The 22120-nt window shown below is 37.7% G+C and overlaps 2 protein-coding genes and 1 long non-coding RNA gene across 4 annotated transcripts in view; all 3 read left to right on the forward strand.

The window, feature by feature from the left end:
• LOC309708977 (complement C3-like) overlaps positions 1-3433 on the forward strand; it is a 28041-nt gene extending 24608 nt beyond the window's left edge. For both annotated transcript variants that reach the window (XM_082537382.1, XM_082537383.1), the window contains exons 39-43: positions 1218-1307; positions 2156-2248; positions 2338-2425; positions 2844-2984; positions 3180-3433. In XM_082537382.1, the coding sequence (XP_082393508.1) occupies positions 1218-1307; positions 2156-2248; positions 2338-2425; positions 2844-2984; positions 3180-3321 (554 nt within the window). In that variant the 3' untranslated portion in view covers positions 3322-3433. The remainder of the gene's footprint in view (positions 1-1217; positions 1308-2155; positions 2249-2337; positions 2426-2843; positions 2985-3179) is intronic.
• Positions 3434-11309: 7876 nt separating this feature from the next.
• LOC309709310 lies at positions 11310-13674 on the forward strand. The gene is made up of 3 exons (XR_014277469.1): positions 11310-11650; positions 12379-12439; positions 12926-13674. It is a non-coding gene; the product is annotated as an uncharacterized lncRNA (long non-coding RNA).
• Positions 13675-14061: 387 nt separating this feature from the next.
• LOC309708479 (complement C3-like) lies at positions 14062-19104 on the forward strand. The gene is made up of 5 exons (XM_082536571.1): positions 14062-14139; positions 17315-17510; positions 17630-17792; positions 18393-18487; positions 18719-19104. The coding sequence occupies exons 1-5, from the start codon at positions 14066-14068 to the stop codon at positions 18809-18811; spliced, it is 621 nt and encodes a 206-aa protein (XP_082392697.1). The 5' UTR covers positions 14062-14065; the 3' UTR covers positions 18812-19104.
• Positions 19105-22120: the final 3016 nt, after the last annotated feature.

Here is a 22120-nt window from a genome sequence, read left to right on the forward strand (position 1 = left end):
TTTGTGTTTGTGTGCGTGTTTATAAGTAGTTTTAAACCTTGTGATCCACAAAACTACGGAAGCGTAGAGCTGCCACCCAGGCAAAAGAAAAATACAAGTGTATCACGTTATAACGTGAAAAGTTTATTGTTCTAACAAGATACTTTTCCTGTTTGTACAATATACTATCACGTTTGTACAATATATGATCACGTTCGTACAATATAATATTTATATTGTACAAACGTGATAATTATGTATATTGTAATAACGTGATATTATGTTGTTCAAACGTGAAAAGTATATTGTACAAACATGATGGTATATTGTACAAACATGATAGTATATTGTTAGAACAATAAATTTTTCACGTTATAACGTGATACACTTGTATTTTTCTTTTGCCTGGGTGGCAGCTCTATGCTTCCATACAAAACAGCATAAGAGTAAAAGAGTAAAAGAAGAACTGACTGCGTTACAGCACCCGCTACTTGTTGAGAGTAAAAGCAATACCCGCTTTCACGTCTTTTTTTAGCGACTTTTTCTCTAAAAAAAGTCGCTAAGGGGTCTGAAAACTTGCTAAATATAGCGACAAAGTCGCTAAGTTGGCAACACTGCTTACGGCAGCTATGCACCCGACTCAGTTCCCAAAGCACGCTGCTGCCCCCTACTGTCCAAAGTGTTATACACTCTCCTGGCAACAGGGAACTTACATGACATTGTGGATTTAAATTACACCAATAAACCAGCAAAATAAAACATGCATAATAATCTCCATATATCACAACACTTAACTCACAATTGTGACCACATTTCTGTGTGGATCACACCAGCCCGTTACAATGGTGAGGTCTTTCTTGGAACAGACACACGGGCAGCATGTACTGGCCTGAACACAGTCTTGACCTCAACTTGATAGAACAGGTTTGGGATGAATTAAAATGGAGATTGTAAACTAGGCCTTTTCATCTAACATCGTCTGACCTCACAAATACACTTTGGGAAGAATGATCAAAAATTCCTATAAACACACTCCTGAACCTTGTGGAAAGCATCCCAGAAGAGTTGAAGCTGTTACAGCTGCAAAGGTTGGGTTGACATCATATTAAACCGTATGGATTAAGAATGGGATGTCACTTAAGTTCATTTGTGTGCGTGATTTGTCATTGCCATATACATTGTTATATCTACCATAGTGGTCACAAAATAATAGAGAAATACCTTCTTTTTTATTGCAGAAACACGCTGTGTGAAATTCTACCATCCAGAGAGGGAAGCTGGAAAACTACTGCAGCTCTGTAGAGATAACATATGCACATGTGCTGAAGGTAAACACAATCATATACATGTGATTAAAAAACCTTATTTTACAACAGTAATTAAAATGTTTTCATGCATTTTTCTATAACTTTAAATGGTACAGAACACAGCATTAGAAGTGTGATTAAAGTAAAGGTTTCATTTTAATAGTCAAATTTTGAGCAAATGTGTTTTTTATGTAGTTTTGTTTGGGTGCAAGTTCTTCCTGACAATGAACTGGTTAAACCTGAGGGTAGGTGGAAGCCACCTGAAGCTGTGGATATGCTGATCCTGTGTCACAGTGCCTTTTTGGCATACAGTTATGAAAAATCAATCATGGACTCCTGTGTATCCCCAAGTATTCCTGAGTCGCATAGGAGGCTGTCTGACCAACAGCTAAAGCATGGTGAAAACTGGTTCTTAACAAAAACACAAGCACACAGCAAATCTATAACAGGATAGCTGGGACCGATGTCCAGACCCTAACCCCTTTGAAATGCTGTGGCAGGAATATGATAGACTTATACAGGGGCAAATCCCCACAAACCTAAAACTCCTCAAATGATGTGAGACACTGATTTCAGAGAAAAAAAAATACTTATTACTGCTAAAGGTGATTCTGCAAGCTTTTGAATCATTGGGTATACTTTCACACTGCAGTATTCTGGCCTGTGAAAGTACATTTGTTTTTCATAACTAGCTATTGTGCTGTTAGTAACTTTAGATCTATGCACTAATCTACAATTATAAAAGATGCCTATTTTAGCAAATGAGATTTAAATAGTATATTCGACCTTCATATACCTGCAGTCACCTATCAACACACATGAATACATTAGCTTTGCATTTTTACCCTGTCCCTATTGTGTACTTACAGAGAACTGCAGTATGCAGAAGAAGGAAAAAATCCCCAATGATGACCGCCAAGCTAAGATTTGTGAAAGTACAGAGACCAGCAAAGTAGACTTTGGTAAACAAACATAAATGGGTTACATTTAGTTTTATTTAATAGGATATAGTAATGCAAAAAGCTAAAAACTATACTTTGGCTGCCCACAGCTTACAAAGTGCTGGTGGAAGAGGTTGTAGAAGAGTTATCCACAGACAGTCACAAAGTCAAAGTGCTGGACCCCATCAAAGAAGGCAAGTACCTACGTCCTTTAAACGTCTATTTTAAGAGAAATTACTAGTTGTTGTTTTTTGTGGCATTAAGATAGCAGTGATGGTTATTTTCTATTATAGCCACAAAAAAATAGGCAATTTGAAGGACAAATCGAGCATTTTATAAAACTGCTGCTTGCTTTTGTACTAAGAGGTACATTTAGTGGTTGACACCATTTACTATCAGTAAGTCAGTGTGGCTTGTCTTGCTGATACCCATTTTCTCATTTAACATTTAATACTCAGCATAGGCATATTGCCAAAATACTAGTATTATCTGTATAATACTGTATTATGATGATACAACTAGGAATGTATATGGACACAGCAGCACTGTGTTTGAGCAACACATTCAGTCATTCATAAATCACTGCTCTCAACTGTCATATCTTAATTACAGGGAGTCTTGATGTTGGTCCACTGAATAAACAGCGCATATTTCTCAGTTATCAACACTGCAGAGAAGCTTTAAGTCTGGAACAAGGAAAAACCTACCTTCTCATGGGCTCAGATAAAGATATTCACAGAGATGACAAAAAGAATACGTAAGTATATTGTTTGTCTGGCTGTGCTTGTGTGTGGTGTATATTTAAACTAATCTCAGAGTTCTATTCATTAATCATACCTTCAGTGAATAAATGTAATTAACTTGAACTGTGTATATTTATCACAGTTGTTTTATTCTGTATTTTGCTGATTGGTCACACAAACACTATTTTTCTTTCAATTGTTCTTTTCAGATTCGAGTACGTAATTGGTGAGAGAACCTGGGTTGAGTATTGGCCTACAGCAGAAGAGTGTCAGACTGACAAATACCGGGATACCTGCTTGGGCTTGGAGGAGATGGTCAATCAGTACTCACTCTTTAGATGCATCGGCTAGTAAAACAAAAAACATTTCAAGTCTTGTTATTCTGCTGTTTTTACAATTTTCTGTAAAACAGACATAAGGGTTTCACCATTTCACTGCAGTGATTAAAATGTATTAAAATTTGGTACTGGCTCTGTGTTTATTCAAGTTTATGGTGGTTAATAAATTTGTCGAATTTTTAATGCATTTGAAACTTTACTAATCCATGACAAGCACAACAAAAAAATAAAACATTTGAGATAAAACACCCAGCCCTCCTTATAAACCTGATAAGTACAAGAAAAAAGGTTGGATGTATAGAAATATTACTGAGTTAGTATAACTGCAGAAATAAGAAAATATGTTGGCATTTATTTTAATTTTCAGACAAATACAGTGAAGAAACGACAGGAAAGCAGAGGGAGAGCGAGGAAGACATGCGGCAAAAGGCCACGGGTCAGACTCGAACCCGTGTTCCTTGACGTTTGCCATGTCCAAAGTTTTATGTTCTCCTTAAATTGCTGTCTTTCTGAATGATGTCCAAAAGACGGTGTGGGCTTTTTAGATAACTGGGAAACTTTCTGGAGGAAACCTGGTCTCTTTAGGAGAGACAGTACCCAGCTGCTCTCATTTCTAGAAATTGGGCTATTTTCACCAGCCTGTTAATCAACCAAAGACCAAGACAGACTTTTAATTCATTTGAAAGCCTGATGCTTAGCCTTGTCCATCCCAGCTGCAAAACTCAAAAAACATTCTTCTTTGGCTTTTGAGGAAGGCGGTCGCACTTTTCTCCTCTCCCTTACCCTTATCTTCCCTGCTTGGCTTCTTGTGTCTTTGTCTAGTCTCGTCTACTTTTCTACTCTTGCCCTGGAACACTCTCACAGTCTGTTCTCTAAAACCTAAAATAGGAATTATGGATTTGATCAACTGGTCCCTGAATGCAATTGACACCCTTTTCTCAACGAGGAACCTGGGCTCGGGTGAGCCTGAGTGTCCTGGAGGGACGTTCCCTGCCGGATACATGATGGACGGGTGGCAACTTGAAATGCTCCCAAAAATGGCTCCACAGCATGTAAAAATATAATATAAGCTCTGGCGAACTTGGTTCTATGGTAGGTCTTAAAGGGTTAAAGAAAGTGGAATTGGCTGTTCAAAACCCCACAAGGCTGCCTGCTGTGATTGAAGCGATGGGACGAGTCATGACTTCTCAAAATGGGCTCATTGAACGCAGCACGGATAAGATCTTGGAGAAGCTTGAGGCTGCTGTGAACACTCAGACTAAGACTGAGCGAAAATTGGATAACATCTTGGAGAAGCTCACGGTGGTTGTGAGTTCTCAGAATTTGCTCTTTGAGAGCAAGATTGATAACATCCTGGAGAAGCTCACGGCTCTCCAATGGGAGATTGAGAGACCAGTGTCGGACTGCTAGAGAGGCTGTGAAATTCACATGCAGTTGTTCGCACTAAAGGAAAAACCACCATCATTTCATGCGGTCTATGGTGTATTGACAGACATGTGCTTTTTGTGCTGGGGTGTTTTTTTTCTGTTCTCAAACTGTTCTCCCATTAGGAGCTCAGTCTGAGTGGAGTTTTTTTCTCCTCCTCTCACCTCATGTTATGTATTTTCATTGTTTTTTCCTATCAGCCTACCTCTCTGACATGTCTTCCCAATGTGATGTTTGTATAAAGTTTGGTCGGAGGGTTCCTTTGTAAGTGCGCATGCGCCATTAGCGTGCTGCCTGCTGTAACCTATAATTTCCTTCGGGATTAATAAAGTATTTCTGATTCTGATTATTTGTGATCATCTATCATCCACCTGGGCCTTACACAGAGTCTCTGTCGGATTTCTCAGACTTTTATCTGATTTAGTGCTCAGCTCAGATAAAATAATTATTGTGGGTGATTTTAACATCCATGTAGATGCTAAAAATGACAGCCTCAACACAGCATTTAATCTGTTATTTATGAACGCCCGTTTCTGCCACTAAAAAAAAAAGTATCCATATCTCGTAATTTTGAGTTTCGACTTATTAATTCAAAAATTTTTAAATTAATACATTTTGTTAACTTGAAATTAATTCAGAATTTTGAGAAAAGTAACTCGAAATTTCGTCTGTGTCCACCACGAAAATGACCCCCAGATCTGACGACCTCCTGCTACCTTTTATTGAGAGACAGTTCACACAAACCACGTCAGAACAAAGCCACGCCCCCTTGGTTCTAAGACAAAGCATTTCATGTATATGTGTGAACTTCTGTAAGAATGTGTGTGTGTGACGGGGGAGAAGGGCAGAGAGTGCCCTTCTCCCCCGTCCCTCTTCTCAGCTGTTTCTCTTTCCCTCTTTCTTTCTCCCCTTCTTTCCCCCAGTCAAGTCTGTCCCGTATTCAGTAAGTGAAAATAAAATAAACAATAAAAGGTGAAAAAAAAAAAAAAAAAAAGAATGTGTGTGTGTGTTAGACCTCCTGCTGATCAAAGGGTCGTAAACAGTGTTGGTCAAGTTACTTGAAAAAAGTAATCAGTAACTAATTACTAATTACTTCCCCAAAAAAGTAATCCCGTTACTTTACTGATTACTTATTTTCAAAAATAATTAATTACTTAGTTACTTAGTTACTTTTTAAAAACATGATTTACAACCTGAAGAGGTGATAAAGCGATAGATCTTTCAGCCCAATTCTACTTTTTCTACATAATCCATCATACAAAATGTAATCAAATGGAAAAGTCTCTTTTTAAAACTTGTTTTATTAGTTTTAATCTTTTAACTTTATGCATCAAGCAAAAATGTAATTGTATGCAACATTCTCTGACTTGAATAAATTAGTTTAACATTTAAACCAATTTTCTGCACATTCCAGCACATAAAATAAAATATTTTTTGTGTTTACACTCACTCTTTCAAATAGATGCAAGTAAAACACAACAGAAAATAAATAAAGTCAAAGACTCAGCGGTCCTGTTGCTCTATTTTCACCTGTAAAGCAGGACTGCGGTAGGTGGAGGTTTACCCTGGTGCAGGTGTGCCGCGGTCAGTTGAAGAATCCGCGAGTTTCTCTGTGAATTTCCCATTACGTCATAGTGCACTCGGTGCTTGCTTGGAAGTTTAGGGGTTTTTTTCGCTGTAAAAAGTTTTCTTCCCACGCACGATGGACGCTAATGTTTTTGTCACTTTTTATGGAATCAAACTCAAAGTAAGGTCAGTACTTCCACGCTTTAAACGCTGCACGCTCATACTCTCTCCCACAATTGATATGTGATCCATTGTTGATCTGCACACAGCTGTTGTCACTAACGGCGCACTCGCTTACGTCACTGTCGTGAGAGATTCTCGCAAAAAATCGCGGTTTTAGTAACGCAGTAACGCAGCGTTCCTACGGGAAAGTAACGGTAATCTAATTACCGTTTTTGCAATAGCAATCCCTTATTTTACTCGTTACTTGAAAAAAGTAATCAGATTACAGTAACGCGTTACAAGTAACGCGTTACTGCCCATCTCTGGTCGTAAACGCAGGAAGCCTACATCAAAAGAAGCAGATCATCCAGATAGGATGTATCTACAATAAAACCTCCCCCAGCACAGAGTGGTTGGAGAGGTGGTCAGGATCAAAGGAATGGCTTTGATCCTACTGCTTGAACTAAGACTGTACAAATTTAAGAAACACAATGGCAACATTCAACAATTAGACTTAACAGGCGCCCTGGGCGAACACTCCCTCTTTACATTTTATAATTGTTATTGATCCCTTTACCCCTAGTCCTAAAGTGTAGATTTATTTTCTTACTCTTCTTATATATATTGTTTGTTTACTTGCACTGCTGTAACTGGAGCCTCGTCGTCTCGTCTCTCTATATACTGGACTGTAGCGGAGATGACAATAAAGTTTACTTTGACTTCAGCAGCAAGCAGGTGCACCGAGGGCTCTCGCGCTCATTTTTCATGTATAGAATTTCGAAAAAGCATTGGTGCAAATTATAAGTCTGTATCATAATGTCTGGTGTTTTTGTGTTTGTTGGTTTGTTTTTATTTTGTTTTATTTTGCGAGTTGGTTATTAGATGCTGCTCCAGCCGGTCAGAGAATCCCCCGCCGCCCCGCCCTCCCCTCTCTGCGCCGCAAGCAGCAGGCGCACCTTGCAAACGAGGGGGTGCCCTTACTCCCAGGAAATGGGCAATAGAAAACCGATCGGTGCCTATGCCATTCCCAATATGCGCTAACTGATGTCGGGGCAGCATGAGTACGAGCATTTTTTTTTTTTTGCCGATGCCCGTGATACCGCCCCCCACCACGATGCTGCCCTGGGCAACAGCCCGTGTCGCCCGTATCTAAAACCGCTACTGGGTGAGTCCATCTCATCTACAGCAGCATCGCAGACCACGGCCCGCCACAATAATAAAGCATTTTTTTATTTAATTATAAATAAATTAGTTCTCCTAATTATGTCCTGGGTTTTAAGTAATTAATAATACAAAAGGAAAAATCACAAAAAACACTTAAGGTCATGAAAATGAATTGCGATTTAGCAATTCAATGAGGCATCCACCTTATTTATTGAAAATGTGGTCATAAATATTTTGTACTTGTAAATCAGTTTTGTACTTGTAAATCAGGATTTGTATGTGTAAAAAGAATTTGTGTGTGTGTAAAAAAGATTTGTGTGTGGACTTAGCCAAAAAAACCCAGCAAGTTACAAGTACGAATTTTGACCCTATTTGTCTTCCTTTCATCTGATTGGTCAATGTCATGTCAATCACAAATGTAACAATCCAATCAGAGAACAGATGGGTTTGGCTGACGGAGGGGCACTCGATCACCTCGATCCATGACAGTCATTCAGGCAGTAATGCCTGGACTGGAAACAAGGCATCCTTAAAATAATACAACATTCCAGCTCCTGTGTTGGAATGAAAAACAAATGCGGTGTTTAAATTAGACTGCATTTGTGACAGAACAATAAATATGTTTTATTTTCATTATATAAGTAAGTACAAAACACACTTGTGGTAGGCCTAAACTTATTTTCAGAATAATTAAATCTGAGACTTTGTTTCATTGTAAGATTATAACAGTGATGGCAATGTAATTGTTTGTTGTTCAAGAGAACAGTGTCCAGTATGTTGGCTGTTAAACGTTTTTGCATTTGAAAAAAAAAGTTGTCATTACAAAAAGTGTTGTTAATTATTGTTAATCATATTCAGGTTACCACAAATTGTTTTTTCATTCAGTTGAACTTGAAATGTTTGTCAGTAGGTAAATAATTAGTATTGTACTGTCAGAAATATCAAGTTATTCTTTTTTTTTTTTTTTGCCTGTCCCATTTGGTTCTTTAGCCGTCAGAATTGTTGTCTGAAGACCAGCAAGGATACCCAATGGATTTACTTTGCCAAATGGATCATCACAGCCTTGCCGTATTGGTCCATTTGATCAACCTTTGTTGTTATTATTTATTTGATTTTATTTTCAGTTGTTACAGACGGGACAGACATGAGTGAGGGATAGGAAAGGGAGAAAGAAAGATGAAGGAAAAGAAAAACAGAAGGGAAGGGGGACAGTGAGAAAGGGCACTTAAAAAGAGAAAGACGAGAAAAAATCTCCTGGATCACCTGTTGAGAGAGAAAAAAGAGAAAACAAGCAAAAGAAGCAGAGCAACATACTAAACACAACACCAGGACCGCCCAGCCCCACAGGACCCGGGGCAGCCCACCCGACCCCACCGCAGAAGAAACTGTACCCACCCTAACATTCAATCATCTCCCAGACTGCACAAGACAGTAGACACCCAGGTTAAGTTTATTCTCCACCTCTCCTATGACTCTCCCAAGAATATCAAGTTATTCTTAATACTGCATACTTGCAATGAATAAGTTGCCCTAACTTAGTCATCTTAAGGAAACTTTACTCAATTTTTTTGAGGCAACGAGTTTGCATATTTTTTTTGAGTTCTGGGAACTAATGAGACTGTACAGTGTACTCAAATTGGGTAAGTTGCCCTAGCTTAATCATCTTAAGTAAAACTTTACTCAATTTTTTTGAGGCACCAAGTTTGCCTTAGTCATGCGCGAATCATGAACGAATCGTTCAATACTCGAGAATCACTTTACTGACTCATGAATCATGATTCACAAGCCCAACTGACTCACTGACTCATCCCTGTTGCTGTTAGCAGCAATGCTATAATAATAATAATAATAATGGATTGGATTTATATAGTGCTTTTCAAGGCACCCAAAGCGCTTTACAATGCCACTATTCATTCACTCTCACATTCACACACTGGTGGAGGCAAGCTACAGTTGTAGCCACAGCTGCCCTGGGGCAGACTGACAGAAGCGAGGCTGCCATATTGCACCATCGGCCCCTCTGGCCAACACCAGTAGGCGGCAGGGTAAAGTGTCTTGCCCAAGGAGACAACGACCAGGACAGAGAGCCCGGGGATCGAACCGCCGACCTTCCGGTTACAGATACGCTTCCCTACCCCCCTGAGCCACGGTCGCCCCAATTATTAAATATAATTAAATAATTAAATAACTATAATTAAATAGCAATAATTAAAATTGGTGAGAAAAACACAACATCCAGTATCGTAACAAAAAAATTTCTGCTCTGAACTGGAAGAAAAAACCCTGAGTAGAAGCTCACATCAAGAAAATAGCTCCTCGGTTCACAGTAGCATCGCTCTGCTAACATGATAACAGCACATTTGAGCTACTCACCCCCTCACTTCCTGTGCTGAATCGTAAGCGAATCACTCAGGACTCGCTCACCCCCTCCCTCCTGTGCTGAATCATAGAGCGAACGAATCACTCACTCACTAACCCCCTCCTTCCTGTGCTGAATCGTAAGCCTAAGCGAATCACTCAGGACTCACTAACCCCCTACCTCCTGTGCTGAATCGTAAGCCTAAGCGAATCACTCAGGACTCGCTCACCCCCTCCCTCCTGTGCTGAATCATAGAGCGAACGAATCACTCACTCACTCATCCCCTCCCTCCTGGCTCACAGCTTCTTCTTCTTCTTGGTTGGCAACCAATGTTAAGGCGCATTACCGCCCCCTGGCTCACAGCTCAGTGGACATTTAGATGAGAAAATATATATTTAACACATTTAAGGAAAATACTAATAAAATAAAAAATTTAAATATATTAAAATAAAATAAAAATAAATAAATGTTTATTAAGCAATTTTGATAGGAAATTGCTTAATTTTAGAAATGTTTTTGCTCTTTTTTGCTCTATAAAATAGTTGTTTTCTTTTAGAATCATTCATCTTAGCAGTAGGATTTACATGAAAAGAGAAACAAATTAAGTTCGAGTGAAAATGTACATTTTTTGCACTCTCTGGTCGACTGACTCAGTGAATCAAATGACTCAAAAAACTCGATTCACTTTGGTGAGTGACTCATTAAAACCCGATTCAGTAAAAAGAATCAAATTTACCATCATTAGTTTGCATAGTTTTTTGAGTTCTGTGAACTAATTAGATTTTACAGCGTAGTATCAACTGACCATTATATAAATGCCACCACCTTTAATTGATAAGCATTTTGGAGGATCATTAACAGTGCTCTATGCCCTTGGTTAATGTGGCACAGAGAAGAATAAGTTTGTTCTGAGGGTAAAGGCAGGATCCCTTTTGCTTTCTTTTCTTTCCCTGTCATTGAAATCCTAAAATACAAGATATTGGCATCAGGATTTTACTGTAAAAAAAAATCCCTGCTGCTTAAACTTCAAAAATCCCAGCCAAATACGTCATGTAAAGTTACTCAATATGTTTTGATCAGACCACTTGTCTGATCATTTTTACATAATTTTTACAATTTTTACATACACAAAAAACCCCCAAAAAAAACCTTTATTGATTTTCCAGTGTTTACTTGTTTCTTTAGAGAAGAGATAATATTTATCAGGACTAAACTGTTTCCCAACCTGCTGCTGGGAAATTGTGTGTACGTGTGATTGGAAAGAGGATGAATAGACATTTTGTGGGAGTGCACTAGGAGGGAGGTTAGTGAATAAAAGAACACTGAAAAAAGTCTAACATGCAGTCATTCATTCAATCTAATAAGTGCCATTCAAAACAGAATAAAATCATTGATTTGATTGTGAAACCCTTTCTTTTTGCATTTTAAAATACCACTTTTGATTTGGATGAAACTAAATATCTGTACAAAGGACACAACGCAAAGTCTTTGATTTCTCTCAAAACATATATTTCTTTTCATGTTGAACAGATAATATCTTTAATTTGAGTCAAAGTGATTTGCACTTGAACACGCCCACCAGAAATAGACCGGGACCCATTTTTATTCTGCATGGCTGCTGGAAACATCGTGTCACATCTTTGATTAATTTCATCTGAAAATAAACGTAAGTAAAGCCAAGTGTGTTACAAAAGCTTTTATAATTTGTATTGCCAAAATTGCAGAAAATAACCCCATTTAAGCTGGGTCGACAGCCACCCCTAATTTTTGCATGATTGTAGCTGCTAGCTATAAGCTAGCTAGCTATCCTGCGCAACGTTAGAACTGGTTACCAGAAACCGACCATCACAGTCGGGAATACAAGTTAGTATACTGGTAAAAAACGGCTTTTTGCCTAACTAGCTAGCGTTACCACGATGCATCGGTGGTGGATAAAGCTAGCTAGCATAAGTTCATAACATTCATAGTATAACTCCGTGCTCCGCTTCGTTTGAATTTTTCTGGTGAGCGCGCGGTTTCTAGACACAAGCTTGTGTTTGTGCGCGCACGTTTGTCTCTCTTCATATAAATATCTGTGTGTTATGTGTGTGTACACCGAGCGCAAAAGATAATTATTAATGTGCATGATTTAGAGACAGAAATAACATGCCAGCATATAAGATCAATGACATAAGACTAATTCCTTCAATTGACTTTCAGGCGCGGCTCGGAAAAATGTGCATTTTCTGAAGAAATTGTAATTTTAACAGCAAAAAATTGACCCTATGCCAAACTTAGTCGCTAATGGCTGGTCTGTAGACTGTTTGGTATGTCATGTTACGTATTTCTTGGTTTTTCTATGTAATGTGTTTTATAGAGAAGTAACATTATTCTTTTTTTTCTGTATGCTTTCAGAACCACAGATCGCTCCATCCATTCCATGGCTGAAGCATACATTTTCATTTAATCTGAACAGGTATCATTTTGCATTTACACTGCACATCCTTTTTAAACATTTCATAATAATCTAGACTCTCCCTCATTATCCTCTCATTCACCTTGCTGATGTGTTGAGGACTTGATAAAAGAATACATGGTATGTCCATATCTGTTCTGTCTCTACATGAGATGCAGTCTCTTGATGTAAATTTGACAACTCTGCTATTAAATGCAGTGATTAATGTAGGACAGCAACGATTAATCAACTCATCAAGTTAATATCTTAGGGTTCTGTATTGTTTTCTTTTTTTTTTCTTGGGCTTTGTGGAACATTTATGAAAATGTTCCACCATTGATTTAATTTAATGATTATGCAATTCACAATCTGATTAGTCAAATAATTGTTCTAATAGTCTGTGACCAAACAACTATCAAAATAGTAGTTTATTATGGTCAAAGATTTATCAGGTGTGCCAGACTTCAGTTCTTCACTTGTACATTTTGTTCCATATTTTACCTCAAGATATCCCAGAAAGATGAAGCTGAGGAAGAGCTGCAGAGTAACCACCATGGCACTCTTCGTCTTCAGGGACAACTCAAGCCTCCTACATCAGCCTCGAGACATCGGGATAATCATTGATGGTGTGGAAGTCCTGAATGAGTTGCCTTCTGTGGCAGCTGGAGTGGCAATGGTCTTTGGACTCTGTTATGCTCTTAATATGGAATATCCACGAGGATTCAGGTTCACCTTTGAGGCTCTTCAAAAGATTATGATGGAGCTTGACTTTAACAAGATGACCTCTAAGATTCGCAAACTTAATTGTGAACTTAACACTGCACAGTAGTGTGTTTGCATGCATGTGTGCATGTGTATGTGCACATGCATGTGCATGTGTGCTTGGTTATTTTGCTTGGTTGGCCTGCAGTGGTATTCTACATTCAAAATTTATAAGAACACCCATTTGAAAGGGAGATTTAAGTTGATTTCATTGATACATGTGTAGATTATTTTTTTTTTTTACATTGTACAGGCACAGTGCACATATAAACATTTTTGAGTACTTGCAAATTGGTTTAAAAAGAGTTTTTATAATGGTTTTATGCCAGTTTTAGACAGGTTGCAGGTTTTATACTGGTTTTCAAAAGATTGCAGGTTTTATAAAACAAACATTTCTCTAATCATTTCTGCCGTAGCACTAAATCTGTATATTACTAATCCTCTCTATTGATTATAGTTAAAATGGTTTGGAACAATAAATAATTTTGAAATAATTGGTTGGCCAACTGTCTTGTTTTTTATAGGAAATGCAGAGCATTTTTGAACTGAAATAAAATGAAATGTAAAAAATATAGTTTGAATATATGTAAATCAATTACCTGGCTTCAACACAAACATATTAGTTCATGTTAATTTGGTTCGATGTGAATACATTAGGTTGGTTAAATTTCAATATATTAGCTTGGTTCAATAATTAAAATATGGTTCTATGTAAAAAAATCAATTTGGATCAATGCAAAATTAAACGTTTCAGTCAAGTCTAGTAATATTGTTTATATCAACATAAAAGTATCATTTTTTTAAATTTGAATAGGGTTATTCTTTTTACAGTGAAGGATGCTGCACGGCCACGGTTTACTTTAGCAGCAGAAAAGGGTCGGGATAATGAGGAGGACTCTGCTGCTGCTGGCCTCTCTGGCCTTTGTTTCTCTCACTTCTGTGGCTGATGGAGCTCCATTGTAAGTAGACCTGCTGTACTTTTACACATTCCCAGTGAGGTTGAATTAATTCATGCAAAACAAAGCCAATGTTATTATCTTGGATGTGTGCAGAAGGTTTAATTGCATTGAATTGAATCGAATTGAATTTTTGCATGAATATATTTTATTTTGCATAGTTTCACATTCTTTTTTAAGCAAGAAGGCATGGGTGGTATTTGAAGGAAAAGGAATGAGGAAAAACTTATGGAAAAAAAATATTATTAATGAAACCACAGTCCAACTAACTTTATTGCTAACTTAATTTTATTTGTTATTTTGTGTAATGAGAAGCTGCAGCCAGGTCTGCAGCTTATGTAACATAAGTCAAGGTAATCTGGTATTTAAAGTGATGACAAGAAGTTGTCCTAAACTTTGTCCAGAGTTTGCACAGTGGTGCATTACGCCAGACAAAGCAAATAGACTCCAGAAGCATGATGAAAAGATGTATTGATTTAGTTTTGGACTTTATTCAAGATAATCAATAGATCACATAATCAAGAAGAGTCACATGGGAAAACAGCCGGTAAATACTTTTTTTGAAAGTATTTGTCCATAAAACCTTTATACAATAAATAAATAGATAAAAATAATAATTCATCTTTAATTTTTAATTAAAAATAATTATTTCAGCAATTATTAATATGTTTTTCATACACAGCAAATCCAGCATGTCCAAATTAACACTGTCGGATTTGATTTCAACACTATTAAAGTGTCTATATGGGTCCACACCAGAGAGTGTTAATTTAACTCTTTTTGGAGAGTTGGTACGTTAACTCTGATTTAGTGTTAAACACCAAATCTGTCTGGAGTTGATAATTTAACACTTGGTGTTAAGAGTTTATATATTAACTCTCAAAGAGTATTTTAGTTTAACTACGTAAGAGTTATCTTCTAATTCATTCTAAAAAGCAGGAATTTTACTGTTCTGAACTTCTAGAAATTTCTTTTGGAAATAAACATTTACTAAAAAGATGCAATGGTTTTTGAAAAACATTTATTCTGAACTGTGCACCACAATTTCAAAACATTTTCTGAAAGATGTAACAGTATACATGTTCTCACTTTCATTAGAATTTTGTTTCTCAAAAGGTCTGACATGGTAAATGCAAATAACAGCATCTCATCACTTATTTCTTCAATACAATATGCATGTCCTTCATTCATCCCTTTGTGGAACTTCAGCGCACTTCTACTCTTCCCCATATTCCATCTTCACAAGCATATCCTGTGCGGAGATCAAATAAAAATTAGTTGACACTAATTAATGGCACAAATAATCCAGTAAACAATTGCAGCACAGTAAAAAAAAAAAAAAAAAAAAAAGGAATCCTCTTTGAGCCATTACTTGTGTAAAGTATTTTCCCAAAAGACAAGGACACAGGCAACAGGTAATACTGAACTAAATGTAAAACCTCAACCTTTTTCATTTTTACCTAAACCGTGTGCACAAAACTCTGGAGGGATCTATGCTAACGTAGAATCCAGTCAGGACGTCAGCTACTGCTGTTTGCTCGTGTTTTTTTTATTTTTTTTATTTTTATTTTTATTTTTTTTATTTTTTTATGGGCGATCGGTTTCAGGCTTCAAGTAGCACCATTATACCAACATTTCACATTCTACACATTGTTTTAGGTGTATTTGACCAAAAGTTTGACTGAAAATTCACATGCAAGCTTTTTTCAAGGCTGTGGTATTTGCCTGCAAACAATACCTTTCAGCTAGCTAAAACAGAATATTATGCTATCACCGAGCAACATGGCTAATGCCTTTCACACAGCTTTGTCTCAACTCCAAAGAGCCACAGAAGTAAAAGCTCATAATAATAATTGAAACAATCTTTGAAAAAATGACTTACCAAGCATGGCAAACAACTCAAATATGTAGAGCAAAATGTTCTGAAACGGCTTCACTTCCGCTTCGATTGGAGCCGTGCTGGGGGCGGAGTCTGTGAATTCACTCTATTGGTGATTTTGGTGATTTGACCTCTCATCTGAAAAGTTCAGTCACTAATCTTGGTGTTAAACTTGATTCTGCGCTTACTTTTGAAGGTCATGTAAGTGGGGTGGTAAAATCAGCTTTTTATCACCTCAGACGCCTGTCGAAGGTTAAGCCTTTCCTTTCCAAACCCAATTTGGAAACTCTTATTCATGCTTTTATCACCTCACGTCTGGACTATTGTAATTCCCTTTTAATAGGGGTCGGGTCGGGCACCTTGTCACGCCTGCAGTTAGTGCAAAACGCGGCGCCGCGATTTTTAACCGGTAGTAGGAAATTCGATCACATCACTCCGGTTCTGGCTTCCTTGCATTGGCTTCCCATTGATTTTAGGGTTCGTTTTAAGGTCCTTTTATTGGTTTTTAAATCTTTAAATGGTCTGGCGCCTGTGTACTTATCTGACTTGCTGAAGCCACATGTTCCTCCTCGCTCTCTCCGTTCAGCTGAGCAGCTGCTGCTGTCGGTCCCTAAGTCGCGGCTGAAATGCAGAGGAGACCGTGCCTTTTCAATTGCGGCTCCGATGCTCTGGAATAACCTTCCCCTCCAAATTAGACAAGCGTCATCAGTGCAGGTCTTTAAGTCCAGATTGAAAACCTATTTTTATTCCCTGGCTTTTAACTCTGTAGGAAACTGACACCTTCTTATTTATTTTATTGTTTGTAATGATTTTATGGTATTTTTAATTTGGTTGTTGTTTTGATCTGTGTTGTTCAGCACTTTGGTCTGCCTGGTGTGTTCTTAAAGTGCTATACAAATAAACAATGATGATGATGATGATGATGATGATGATGATGATGGTGTCATAGCCCCTCTAGGAGTTCAGAGTTAAGAGGTCAAGAGTTAATGTTTCCATTGTAACACCTCCAGATTTGACAGAGAAACACTCATTTTTAACACTCGATTTTAACTACTATCATTTTACACCTCAGAGTTACATTAAAAGAATGTGACTCTGCTTAGAGTAAAATTAACTCTACTTTTGCAAGAAGACTATTAATACCAAAACATTTAACACTTTTGAATTTGCTGTGTAGTGTCTAAAATGAACATATAACATAATAAATAAATAATTTATTCTTTAGTCAGTAACAGCATGTGTTTATCTACACAGAGACTAAAATCATTAACATCTTTCTATGTTACCACCACTCTGCAGGCAAGTGATGTCTGCCCCAAACTTGTTGCGGGTGGGAACTGCAGAAAACATCTTTGTGGAGTGTCAAGACTGCACTGGAGGAGACGTTAGGGTTGAAATCAATGTGATGAACCATCCAACCAAAACTAAAAGGCTGGCAACAACATCTGTGACCCTCAACAATGCAAATAACTTTCAGCAGCTTGGGAAAGTAACGGTAAGTTGAATTATTTGTTTACTGTATGATAATATTGTTGTTATTTCTATTTCATTAAATATTCAATTATCATTGAATATGCCATCCAAGTCTTTATAGACTTTTCATACTGGTTTCAGATCCCTGCAGGAGACTTCAGTAAAGATCCCAACGCGAAGCAGTACGTGTACCTACAGGCTCAGTTCCCCGACCGCCTCCTGGAGAAAGTCGTCATGGTTTCCTTCCAGTCAGGTTACATCTTCATTCAGACAGACAAGACCCTTTATACACCAAACAGCAAAGGTGAGTCTACCGCTACCTCATGACTGAGAAACAGCACACACAAGGGTAGTTCTGTGGTGACCCACTAGAGGGCTCCACTCAAACCCAAGCTTAGAGGAGGGGTTTTTGTTGTGTTTGGGTGCGATGTGCTCAGTTGATGTATGGAGGTGAATAAAGCTGGAATGGAAAACTAGAGCTCCCGTGTTGTGTGTTCCATGCTTCCATAGTTCTACCTTTATTTTATTTAATACAGATTCAATATTTTTTTCAGGACCATTCAATAAACTTAATGAAACATGGTGCTGCTCCAATAATTTAGTTTTGAGTTTGAGACAAAAAACTGCTTGTTACAGTAATTATGTGGCTATGGCATCACCTTACACAAATTAGAAAGCTGCTTTGTGTAGTCCATGCAGTCCCTTTGAAAAAGGTTTGATAATTATTTTCAGTGAAGATTTGAAAGGAAAAAAAATCACATATTTCCCTCAGTTTGACTAAGACACATTTTAAATGAATGACCTTAAATGAAATTACTAAACTGAACTTCTTGATTAAATATTCCTCCCAACATGTATACATCACTGCTCGAGCAGCAAAAATAACATCTTCTCTTCCCTTCAGTTCGTTTCAGGATGTTTGCACTGACACCCCAGATGGAGCCTGTAGAGAGGGATGAAGCAGCCCAATCTGATCCTTCCATTGCCATTGAGTTTGTGGTATTGTGTTTTATTCTTCATGGGCTCAGAATTGAAAGTGACATTATGCAAGGAAAACAAATATTTTATTTGCAAAGAAACAAAACAACCAAAATACATCAACTTTGTCTTGAATTTTTTTATATTGTCATTTACATATTAGTTTGGAAACTAATACACTGTCCAAAACCACCACTAGCAATACTAGTGCACTAGCATTGCACTGTTAATAGTGGTTTATTTTTTTTCCAGACACCTGAAGGCATTGTTTTACCACTTGATATAGTCGCTCTAAAATCAGGTATTCATTCTGGAGATTTCCAGCTTGGTGAAATTGTTAGGTGAGTATTATTATTATTACTGTGATTATTATTATCATTATTGTGGCATGTGGGGAGTGGCTAGTTATCTCCCATCATGCTTTTCGAATATGTGTTTCTGTTTAAGATGCTCATTGTTTTTTGTTTAAGTTTATGTGACTCTTATCTGTTCGCTTAACTGTTCTTGTTGATGCTGCAGTATAAATTCACTGACAGTTATTGTTGATGGAAAGAATTTAGAACCATGACTCAGTTCAGGCATGTAGTCATTGACCATCTGAAGCACAGTGTAGTATAGCTGAAGTGTCCAATAAAGATCTCCCCCTATCTAATTTTTTTGTAGAACAGCAAGTTTAACTTTTGCATGGGTGCTTTGCTGTTAAGAATACTCAGCTGGCCACATTATTATTATTGTTATTATTATTATTATTATTATTATTATTATTAGTGTATATTATGAAGTTTAGTATGTGCTACATTGATTAATTTTACTATATAATCAATCATGCATAACTTATACACTTCCATAATTTGGCAATTGTAGTCTAATTAGATCCTGTGTGTAGAATATAGTCTGCAGTCTGATTAATGTGCTGCCTTCAGTTTTACAAATGCTTGGACTATTTGATTGATCAATATATCTCTCTCTCGCAGTGTGTGTGTGTGTGTGTGTGTGTGTGTGTGTGTGTGTGTGTGTCAGACCTCCTGCTGACCAAAGGGTCGTAAACGCAGGAAGCTTACATCAAAAGCACAAGGATGTGTCTGTGAAAAAAGACTACAGCCCCCCACCTAGAACCTCGAGAATCTGGGGGGAAGGACAGTGGAATTTCTTTCATCAGAGTTAAAACAATGTACAAATGGTAAACATAAAAATGACAAACATTTAACAATTCACTCTAACAGTCGTGACTTCTCAAAATGGGCTCATTGAACGCAGCACGGATAAGATCTTGGAGAAGCTTGAGGCTGCTGTGAACACGCAGACTAAGACCTCTGAGCGAAAATTGGATAACATCTTGGAGAAGCTCACGGCGGTTGTGAGTTCTCAGAATTTGCTCTTTGAGAGCAAGATTGATAACATCCTGGAGAAGCTCACGGCTCTCCAATGGGAGATTGAGAGACCAGTGTCGGACTGCTAGAGAGGCTGTGAAATTCACATGCAGTTGTTCGCACTAAAGGAAAAACCACCATCATTTCATGCGGTCTATGGTGTATTGACAGACATGTGCTTTTTGTGCTGGGGTGTTTTTTTTCTGTTCTCAAACTGTTCTCCCATTAGGAGCTCAGTCTGAGTGGAGTTTTTTTCTCCTCCTCTCACCTCATGTTATGTATTTTCATTGTTTTTTCCTATCAGCCTACCTCTCTGACATGTCTTCCCAATGTGATGTTTGTATAAAGTTTGGTCGGAGGGTTCCTTTGTAAGTGCGCATGCGCCATTAGCGTGCTGCCTGCTGTAACCTATAATTTCCTTCGGGATTAATAAAGTATTTCTGATTCTGATTATTTGTGATCATCTATCATCCACCTGGGCCTTACACAGAGTCTCTGTCGGATTTCTCAGACTTTTATCTGATTTAGTGCTCAGCTCAGATAAAATAATTATTGTGGGTGATTTTAACATCCATGTAGATGCTAAAAATGACAGCCTCAACACAGCATTTAATCTGTTATTTATGAACGCCCGTTTCTGCCACTAAAAAAAAAAGTATCCATATCTCGTAATTTTGAGTTTCGACTTATTAATTCAAAAAATGTTAAATTAATAAATTTTGTTAACTTGAAATTAATTCAGAATTTTGAGAAAAGTAACTCGAAATTTTGAGTTAGCGCTGCCAATCAGTAATCTACGTTAATGATGTAATTTCCTTGCTACCCGGAAGCTGAAGCCCTCAGCTACAAATGCTAAGCTATCAGTATTACAGCCAGTCATGAATCCACAAATTGCTGAGTATTTTCAGCGTGGCTTCACCAATGATGAAATCCTTGTGTTATTAGCTGAATCACATGCCGTTACTATCAGCAAATGTACTCTCGAAAGCTCCAGTTTGTTGCAATCCGGTTTTGAGTGTGCATTCCTCTGCGGCATATCCTTCCGGGTAACAAGAAAATTGCATCATTCACGTAGATTACTGATTGGCAGAGCTAACTTAAAAATTCGGGTTACTTTTCTCAAAATGTCCAGTTAATAAGTTGGATTTTTGAGAAAGATAACTCGAAATTTCAAGCTATGGATTTTTTTTTTTGTGGCGGAAATGGTCTTCCATAGTTGTTAGACTCAATTGGCTTCTCTTGAAATGTAAAAGAACCCACCCACCACTTTAATCACACTCTAGATCTTGTTTTAAAATATGGCATAGAAACTGAACATTTAACAGTGTTTCCTGAAAACCCTCTCTTGTCTGATCATTTCCTGATAGCATTTACATTTACAATAATTGATTACATACAGACAATTTAATCTTGTCTGATTACCTTTACATACTGGTGTATATTTTGATTCAAATGAGACAGAACAATAACATGAGTTGTTAAAAAACAGAAAAGAAAAGAATATTCGACAGTATATACTCCATACACTGTAAAACCTAATATTGTGTTTAATTAAAAATATTAAGTAGGCTGAACTCATTTTTTAATCAATTTATTATTAGAAGTAAATTTAAGTAAGTTACCGGTACTTTTTATGCAAAACCGCTGATCAACTCAATTTATTTGTGTTGTCTTAACTTAGAAAAACTAAGTAAGCTGGAAATTTTGCTTCTCAGTGCGGGAGGTAGTGGTGGGCGGATCGATCCAAATATCGATAGTATGGATCCCAAGTCGGGATCGGTATCGGATCGATACTAGCCTGGTTAGATCAATTCTTTACTTTCTAGTTCTGCTTGTTTGCTATGCTGTGCTTTCGGCAAAAACGAAACAGCCAGGTCGCTGGACTCGCCGCTCCTGCGTCAGCGGAGAGCAGGCACGCTTTGCTCCCCCCCCCCCCCCCCCCCCCCCCTTATGTTTCGGTGTTGCACTGACACGTCACGTGGCTTAGACACTTTGGGGGTTATTAAGTTGTTTACATATTAATTATATTTTTACCAATTGTTTTTGTTGTTGAGAATTTTTATTGTAATTTTTATATTATAGTTTATCAACAGTATTTGTTTTAATTTGTTTACTGGTTTGCGTGCACTTCAGATTACCAAAGAAAAAAAGATCGCAGGACCATGCAGCCTGCGTGCCGAAGCGGACAGCATGCTGCCCTCAGGCAGGACCCCCGCGCACCTCAACCTCGACCAAGCTGCGTGCTGTCCACCCTTACAGTGATCACCCGGTTGCTGTAACAGTA

This window comes from Aulonocara stuartgranti (assembly GCF_965226115.1).
Source record: "Aulonocara stuartgranti genome assembly, chromosome: 6".
In the NCBI taxonomy this organism is placed as follows: Eukaryota; Metazoa; Chordata; class Actinopteri; order Cichliformes; family Cichlidae; genus Aulonocara; species Aulonocara stuartgranti.

What these genes read in the sequence shown, in the direction of transcription:
- LOC309708479 (XM_082536571.1), top strand. Translation starts at nt 14,066, where the DNA reads ATGAGGAGGACTCTGCTGCTGCTGGCCTCTCTGGCCTTTGTTTCTCTC. An exon ending in GTGGCTGATGGAGCTCCATT is followed by an intron (nt 14,140 to 17,314) that starts GTAAGTAGACCT and finishes ACCACTCTGCAG; the next exon opens with GCAAGTGATGTCTGCCCCAA. An exon ending in CCATTGCCATTGAGTTTGTG is followed by an intron (nt 18,488 to 18,718) that starts GTATTGTGTTTT and finishes TTTTTTTTCCAG; the next exon opens with ACACCTGAAGGCATTGTTTT.